The sequence below is a fragment of the Paramormyrops kingsleyae genome, chromosome 15 (genome assembly GCF_048594095.1).
Source record: "Paramormyrops kingsleyae isolate MSU_618 chromosome 15, PKINGS_0.4, whole genome shotgun sequence".
NCBI lineage: Eukaryota > Metazoa > Chordata > Actinopteri > Osteoglossiformes > Mormyridae > Paramormyrops > Paramormyrops kingsleyae.
In genome coordinates, this window is record NC_132811.1 from 2,164,187 (window position 1) to 2,172,802 (window position 8,616).

Consider the following 8,616-nt stretch of genomic DNA (forward strand, 5'->3'; position numbering starts at 1 on the left):
CACCAATCTGATATGTAATGTATAACTGGAGCGGACATCTTTTCTGTCTTGTTAGTGCGACCACACGGGGCAGTCTCTACTGCAGGGAAGTCGCAGGGATACTGTTACTATGTGTATCGATACGCTGAGCTTTGTTTCACTGTCCAATCCCTTCATCTTGTCCATGACAGCTTGTTCTATACCTCCAACAAAATCAAGAACATTTCTGTGTGTCTTAAGAATACTAGTGCCGTAGAGTGATTTATACTAGTAATCAATAATCATATTAAGAGTATTAATTAATCATTCAGTATAACTGAGTTGGAGTCTCTAAATAGCTTGCAGTGTGAGGTTCAGCAAGTTAGGTCTCTGTGCCTGTAAGCAGAAGGTTGTGGGTTCTAAGGAAATTATCCTTTTTTTGCCATTTGCACAAGCACAGGTACAATGGAATGCTTCTCTTGGCTTGCCTTATCTTGCTCTCCGTGAGAAACACAGAAACATGTAAAAAGTGAGGGCAAGCTCGGGGGGGGGGGGGGTCTCAGCAGGTAGAGCCCCTGAGGCTGGGGGTTACGGGCCCGCAGACACCTGGCTATTCTGCTGAGGCTGGGGTTCAAACAGGCAACCTTCTAATCACAGGCACAGTGGCTGAGTAAATGGCTCACCCTGCATGTCTGTGTGTGTGTGTCTTTGTCTCTGTGTGTGTGTGTGTGTGTCTTTGTCTGTGTGTGTGTGTGTGTCTTTGTCTCTGTGTGTGTGTGTGTCTTTGTCTCTGTGTGTGTGTGTGTCTTTGTCTGTGTGTGTGTGTGTGTCTTTGTCTGTGTGTGTGTGTGTCTTTGTCTCTGTGTGTGTGTGTGTGTCTTTGTCTCTGTGTGTGTGTGTGTGTCTTTGTCTGTGTGTGTGTGTGTCTTTGTCTGTGTGTGTGTGTGTGTCTTTGTCTCTGTGTGTGTGTGTGTGTCTTTGTCTGTGTGTGTGTGTGTGTCTTTGTCTGTGTGTGTGTGTGTCTTTGTCTCTGTGTGTGTGTGTGTGTGTCTTTGTCTCTGTGTGTGTGTGTGTGTGTCTTTGTCTCTGTGTGTGTGTGTGTGTGTCTTTGTCTCTGTGTGTGTGTGTGTCTTTGTCTCTGTGTGTGTGTGTGTGTCTTTGTCTGTGTGTGTGTGTGTCTTTGTCTCTGTGTGTGTGTGTGTCTTTGTCTGTGTGTGTGTGTGTGTGTCTTTGTCTGTGTGTGTGTGTGTGTGTCTTTGTCTCTGTGTGTGTGTGTGTCTTTGTCTGTGTGTGTGTGTGTGTGTGTGTCTTTGTCTCTGTGTGTGTGTGTGTCTTTGTCTCTGTGTGTGTGTGTCTTTGTCTCTGTGTGTGTGTGTGTGTCTTTGTCTGTGTGTGTGTGTGTCTTTGTCTGTGTGTGTGTGTGTGTGTGTCTTTGTCTGTGTGTGTGTGTGTGTGTGTGTGTCTTTGTCTCTGTGTGTGTGTGTGTGTCTTTGTCTGTGTGTGTGTGTGTGTCTTTGTCTGTGTGTGTGTGTGTGTGTCTTTGTCTGTGTGTGTGTGTGTGTGTGTCTTTGTCTGTGTGTGTGTGTGTGTGTGTGTCTTTGTCTCTGTGTGTGTGTCTTTGTCTCTGTGTGTGTGTGTCTTTGTCTCTGTGTGTGTGTGTGTGTCTTTGTCTGTGTGTGTGTGTGTGTGTGTCTTTGTCTCTGTGTGTGTGTGTGTCTTTGTCTCTGTGTGTGTGTGTGTCTTTGTCTGTGTGTGTGTCTTTGTCTCTGTGTGTGTGTGTGTGTCTTTGTCTGTGTGTGTGTGTCTTTGTCTCTGTGTGTGTGTGTGTGTGTGTGTGTGTGTCTTTGTCTCTGTGTGTGTGTGTGTGTGTGTCTTTGTCTCTGTGTGTGTGTGTGTGTCTTTGTCTGTGTGTGTGTGTGTGTCTTTGTCTGTGTGTGTGTGTGTGTCTTTGTCTCTGTGTGTGTGTGTGTGTGTGTGTGTGTCTTTGTCTCTGTGTGTGTGTGTGTCTTTGTCTGTGTGTGTGTGTGTGTGTCTTTGTCTCTGTGTGTGTGTGTGTCTTTGTCTGTGTGTGTGTGTGTCTTTGTCTCTGTGTGTGTGTGTGTGTCTTTGTCTCTGTGTGTGTGTGTGTGTCTTTGTCTGTGTGTGTGTGTCTTTGTCTCTGTGTGTGTGTGTGTCTTTGTCTCTGTGTGTGTGTGTGTGTCTTTGTCTGTGTGTGTGTGTGTCTTTGTCTCTGTGTGTGTGTGTGTGTGTGTGTCTTTGTCTCTGTGTGTGTGTGTGTGTGTGTGTGTCTTTGTCTCTGTGTGTGTGTGTGTGTGTGTGTGTGTGTGTGTGTGGTCTAGATATATATTACATTGTGGTGCCCACAAATAAAAATCTGTTATTTTGTCGTTGTGGGGACCATTTTTTCAGTCCCCACAAGAGGAAACTCTAAAAATCTGTGACTGCGATCAAAAATTTTTATATGTCAAAAGACTTATTTTTTTTCTTACTTATGGGTAAGGTTAGGGCTGGGTAGGGGTTAAGGTTGTTATGTTGGGATTAGAGTTTTCCCCATAGAAATGAATGGATGGTCCCCAAACCTGTGTGTGTGTGTCTTGTCTGTCTGTCTCAAAAGGGAGAAAATTGGATGTGCAAAAAGAAGCATTCCAATGTATCTGTGCAAATAAAGTATAGTTTGTTTTCTTTTTAAAAAAAAAAAAAACCCTGACCCCCCCCAAGGTGTCCCCTGCATTGTGCTCATAGCTGCTCTGCTTCCCCACCGTGGATAAGCAGCTGGGAGGGGCTTGGATGTATCCTGCCTCCCGAAAGGCAGTAGATAGCAGTCAGCAGAGGCTCCGTGGGAAATGTACACTAAAGAGGCCTGCCTTTGCTCTGCCTTTGGGAAATGTACACTAAAGAGGCCTGCCTTTGCTCTGCCTTTGGTGTTGTTTCTGGCATCTTCCTCGCTATGTATAGCTTGGCTGTTTGCTTCCCCTCTGTTTACGGGTTTCATCTCGTAGGAAACAAACCAATAAGCCAGTCACAATAAAGAAGGGACTGTATTTCATGTAGAAGACCATATAAATTATACTATTCGTCTCTATAGTCAGGAACTGTGGATTTGTAAGAAATTTGGAGCTCACTAAAAAAATATCTCTGGGGGTTTCATTTGGAAACTTTGAATTCTGTTCCTGTATGGAAAAACTGAACTGGATGCCTTAGCTTCCTGTGCCAAAACAAACCGGGAATTTTTGAATAATATTACAATATATATGATTATATTAATCACGTCTGAACTATCTAAAGAAAAACTATTCATTGAGAGTCACCGCCACCAGAAAGTCCCTATAAAAACAAAACATGTCACTGATGTTGCATGGGTGGAAAAAAAAAACGTGACGTCTTTGACACATTTACGGTTTCTCCTTTTCCGTCAAAATGTGAATTGCGTTGGATCCAATCACAGTAATTCCCAAACTAGCAGTGAAGCCCCAGATGTCTGCACTCAGATCATCTGCCTGCGAATGTATGCGTGGGTAGAGAGCAGGAAAACGGGACGCAATCTCAAGTGCATGGACACGTCGCTGACTGTGATGCCCCTTCAGTGTGTGGCCCCTCACCTCCCCAGACCGCACCCCCGATGCTCCTGTGTGGATGGGGGTCTGACACGATGTCCGAGAGAGAGAGAGAGAGAGTGAAACAGCCCAGGAGAGAAAGTGAAGAGGAGAGGGGGGGTGACAAGGCAGCCCAGTCACAAAGATGCCTTTGTTTTCCACTGCATGGCCGTGCTACGTCACTGCAAACTAAACTCATATTGCTGAAGGGGAACCTTATTCCCGCCCCCCCCCCCCCTTCTGTTCTCTACATGAGGTTTTTATTTCACTCAGACCAACTTGACAGAATGTACAAAATGCCTAATGTAACCCGCCCCTGCAGGGGAATCTGTCTCAAGTGTCTTCAGTTTTCCATAATTACCAGCCCAATCTCCTTTAAAGGCAGATCTAAGCTTCTAAAATTACAGTGAACTGGAGCGTGCAAAGAGGGATAGTTATTGCATTTAAGAAAGAAGAGCATTAGTCATGTGCTGTACTTACCTTCCTCACCATTACACACAAAACCCTTCTGTATAACTGTAGGAAAACAGTATTCCATGCAATGCGGCGGAAAAGACATTGAGTGACTTAGCCCTGACATTGGCTGGCATTATTGTAAATGTTATATATATTGAATGGCGGCCATGAGAGAATTGAGGCTGTATCACGCAGTGTGACTTACTGAGCACGCTCAGAAAGCACTTTCACCCGCTTCCCATTTGTTGCTTTATTGGTTCCGACTGGGTTAAACCTGGTGAGGACTGACAGCGCACAGTAACCCTTCCCACGCTGCCTGGCATATCCTCATTTCCTCTTGTATATTGTGTAATATGGCACATGTAGAGTATTCACTTACTGCCTGGTGCCCTGCGTTTCATTGGATAGGATCCAAGCTCCGTGCCACCCTGTACTGAATAAGTGCTGGGTGGACTGATGAATGACAAATGATGGATGGATGGATGGATGGATGGATGGATGATGTCATACTACAGCTACTTCGAGAGGCTTTGCACACAAGCATTTCACGCACATGAATAGTACCTGTGTACTGGTGACAAATGACGTGACAATAAAAGTGATTTGATTTGATTTGATGTATGGAGGGAATTAATAGTGGGAAGTGGGATTTAAGGTCAGGAATGTATGTGGCATCTCTTGCTGGAAACAGGGGCTGAGCAAGTGCAGATGGAGACACATCAGGGGTGTATATTAACCCCCTAAACCCTCTGTCATGTCACTGGCTCATGAAAACTTACCTGTCTCAGTGCCCATTGCAGTGCCATCTCAGTGCATTCACAGTGCCCCTCTCATTGCCCATCTCAGTGCATTCACAGTGCCCCTCTCATTGCCCGTCTCAGTGCCCATTGCAGTGCCATCTCAGTGCATTCACAGTGCCCCTCTCATTGCCTGTCTCATTGCCCCTCTCATTGCCCGTCTCAGTGCCCGTCTCAGAACAGAAGTCTATACCAAATTTATTAGATTCGGCCCACAGTTTTTTAAATTTTTTTCAAATAAAAAAATATCTTGATATAGCACTAGGATATGAGATATCCCAGTTTATTAATAGAAAAATATGAAATGCATTCAAATACAGTGCTTTTAGAACATCATACCAGTCCATTCACAAAAGTTTTTTATGGTCTTTTTATACACATCTATCCCTCAGTAAGGAATAAATGAATCATACATTCATCACAGAAACTCAATACATTAAGCCTACGTTACGTACTTGCCACCCTCAGTCAACATTGTGTGTGTGTGTGTCTGTGTGTAAATGAGCCTGCAAGAGCTGTTGTGCATTTATAAGCTATTTCTAAAGATTGTGCTTCGGCGATAGTTTTAAAACAGTTGATGATTCAATGATGAAAAAAATAAGTAAACAAAGCAGTTTTTGTTGAGTTGAACTGATGAGTAGGGAAAAAAAATCTGTTGAAAGCAGACTGTCCATGTTTTTGCTCACTTCCAGCTCCCTGCTAGACCGTCCATGTTTTTGCTCCCTCCCAGCTCCCTGCCAGACAGTCCATGTTTTTGCTCCCTTCCAGCTCCCTGTCCGACAGTTCACAGAGGGCTGGGAGGGAGCAGAAATGTGGACCATCTGCTGTCAACAGATTTTTTTCTTTTCCCTACTCATAAGTTCTGCGCGTCCCTGAGGACCGGATTGAGAAACTCTGCAGTCAACAGGTAGGGGTTTGGGCGGAGCTGCAAAGGTTGGGGCTTTGTGGTCTAACTGCTCGACACTGATAAGCAGGAGGTGGTGGAGCTGAGGCGGACCTTCTTGGCTTTAGCTGGGGGCTGGGGGCTGGTGCTCATGCCCCTCACCCTGCTGAAACTGTTATGTAGGCTGCTCTGCCGGTTCAAGCTGCCGGACGTGCTGTCGGTCTCCTTGGACAGGAAGGCACTGGCTTTGCAGAGGCCTGCCTTCACGCAGCTGCAGCACAGCAGGCCGGCAATGGACCGCCTCAGCTCGGTGCTGCCCAGCGAGTAGATGACGGGGTTGATGGCCGAGTTGAGCACCGCCAGGGTGATCACCCAGTCGGCGCTGTTGAGCGGGCCACACGTGCGCGAGTAGCAGAAGTAGTCGACCAGAAGCAGGAAGAAAAGTGGTCCCCAGCAGACCAGGAAGACTCCCACGATGGAGATGACTGTCTTTAAGAGCTGCAGATAGCGCTTGCGGCTGGGTATCTGCCCGAATTCCGTGCTCCGCCTCACGTGGCAGTAGATGGCGCCGTAGAGCACGCCGATTCCCGTCAGGATGAGAAAGAAGACGACGAGGGAGAATAAGATGTAGCTTTTGGAGTACAAAGGCAGTAGGGTGGAGCAGCTGTCCTTCTGGCAGATACAGTTCCAGCCCAGCAGGGGCAGGAAACCCATGATAAAGGCTGTCAACCAGCAGAGGGCCACCAAGATATAGATGCGGTAGGATTTCCAGTCCGACTTACGGCGCAGGGGCTTCATCATGGTGGTGTATCTCTCGACGGCGATCAGCAGCAGGCTGAAGATGGATGCTGCCAGAGTCACGAAGAGAACCGCCTCACGGAAAAGCCACTGGCTGGGGCTCAGCTCGAAGGTCTTTCTGCCAGACATCAGGAGGTTGACCACGTAGGCGACGCCGGCGAGCAGGTCGCTGAGGGTGATGTTGGCGATGCAGATGTAGACCCAGCGACGGCGCTTCCGGATGTGGAAGAGCACGGCTATCAGCACCAGCAGGTTCTCCAGGATGATGAGCACGCTGATGCCGAGGAAGACGGCTTTGGTCAGGGAGACTCCGCTGCCTTCCGGCTTCCTGTTCTGCAGCCGGCCCGTGTGGTTGTAGTGCTCCAGCACCACGTTGCTGCTGTTCTTCCCGTATGGCTCCAGGCAGAAGCCCGCGATGCTCAGGATCTGCATGGCAATGGAGGGGCGCTGTGGTACTCAGGGAGCAGGGCAGGTCCTCTGGCAGCTCTCACTCTCTCTCACGGTCTTACTGGGGGTGTCAATGACGGGCCGGGAGAGCTGAGAGTTCAGATGACACCTGCAGTGCGCGTGAAGACGTAAAGACATCAGCTGTCACTGTCACTGTCCCCCTCTAAGCATGGTGCAGTGATCAAATCCACCTGATAGAACTTCCTACAAACAGCAGCACTGGTCCATTTAAAGCAAACAAAGACCAGAAAAAGCAGGCTTGAAATTTTATCTTGAGATAAAACATCTTAACTGAGTTTATCAAGGAGAAAAAAAAGGATCAATGGCAAATCCTCATTCCTACGATGTTAAATTAATGTTGAAATAACATTTTACAAATTTTGCCCAGACTGCGAAATGGGTTAGACACATATGCATAAATATTTCTAAAAACACAATTACTAACACTAACATTACTGAATTAATGTCAATTCTTGTTATCCCTTTGATTGTGCTCTTTAAATCTTTTCATATATAATCCATGTTTCATAATCCAGACTGCTAATCTAGATTATAATTTAACATAATAATCTAAAAATGTCTTCTAATTCCAATACAATACAATAAAAAATTAAAAGTAAAATACTTCATTTTCAGGTACGATTATTAAAGCTTTACATGAAATACATGGTTCGGTATAAAGCCTTTAGGCACAGTGTGCTACTGCCCAGGGAGTTTGGAAAGAGTGTGTGTAGTAATGCAGATTGACTCACTTGTTGATGCCCCTGTGCTGAGAGCCTGCTGTCACTGTGCCTTGATGCTGACTGTCATCCCCTCTGACTGCCAGCTTTGGGCAGATGTTTTCACATCTATATCTGAGGGGGAAGGAAGTGCCGCTTCTCAGACTGGACCCACCCAAGGCAGACGCAGAAACTCCACATGAAAAAAGCCACCGTATCAACCCAGCTGACAGCCGTCTGCAAAAAGTAAGCATGTTCACAAAGGGTCACCGAATGACTATTATGCTGATGCTGAGAGTTGCACTGACATTCGGAAGACTGCGTCCTATTTCAAATAACCCTAGGAACATTCAGGCATGATGTTCTTGGGGAATTATTTTAAAAGACTGCAAAAAACAAACAAAAATAATAATAATAATAATAAAAAAAAAAGAAAAGCAAACAGAATTTGATTGTGATTGTGCGGAAGTCACTTCAATGATCTGGAACAGGTCCATGTCACTATAATGGCACCACACCAAGCTTCTTACAAAAGGTTGATATTTGCAAGATTTGCCCAATAATTCTCAGAGGTTCTTTTGCCAAAACAGGAACTGCTGACAATCTGTTGAAAAAAAGACCACTCCCTACTGCAATTATTTTACGATACTCTGAGGTTTCTCACTTTGCTACACCCAGCTGCACAAAGCCGCACTGGATTCTGCCATCGCTCTTCAGTTCCATGCACTCATATAAACCTCGAGGAGTATAGTCCGGCCATACTGACACAATACTCATTTATTCTTGTCATATTCGAAAATTGATGAGCAATATTTATGCGTACCATGTTTCATATTTATGTTTTCTGCTGAAAAAGGGAATACATCAAAGCAGGCTGTTTAAGTGCTTTGTTCAATGTGCACGATATCCAAAGGAGGATAGCAGGATAGCCTATTGCATACACAGCCATGACTGCGGTTCAATGC

At 45.8% G+C, this 8,616-nt stretch overlaps 1 protein-coding gene across 1 annotated transcript; it reads right to left on the reverse strand.

Annotated features, from left to right (window-relative positions):
• Positions 1–5,054: 5,054 nt before the first annotated feature.
• On the reverse strand, positions 5,055–8,031 carry s1pr4 (sphingosine-1-phosphate receptor 4). Its single transcript, XM_023843931.2, has 2 exons — positions 7,685–8,031; positions 5,055–7,041 (listed from the first exon to the last, which is right to left on the reverse strand). Exon 2 carries the CDS (start codon positions 6,915–6,917, stop codon positions 5,754–5,756), a length of 1,164 nt encoding a protein of 387 aa, XP_023699699.1. The 5' UTR covers positions 6,918–7,041; positions 7,685–8,031; the 3' UTR covers positions 5,055–5,753.
• Positions 8,032–8,616: the final 585 nt, after the last annotated feature.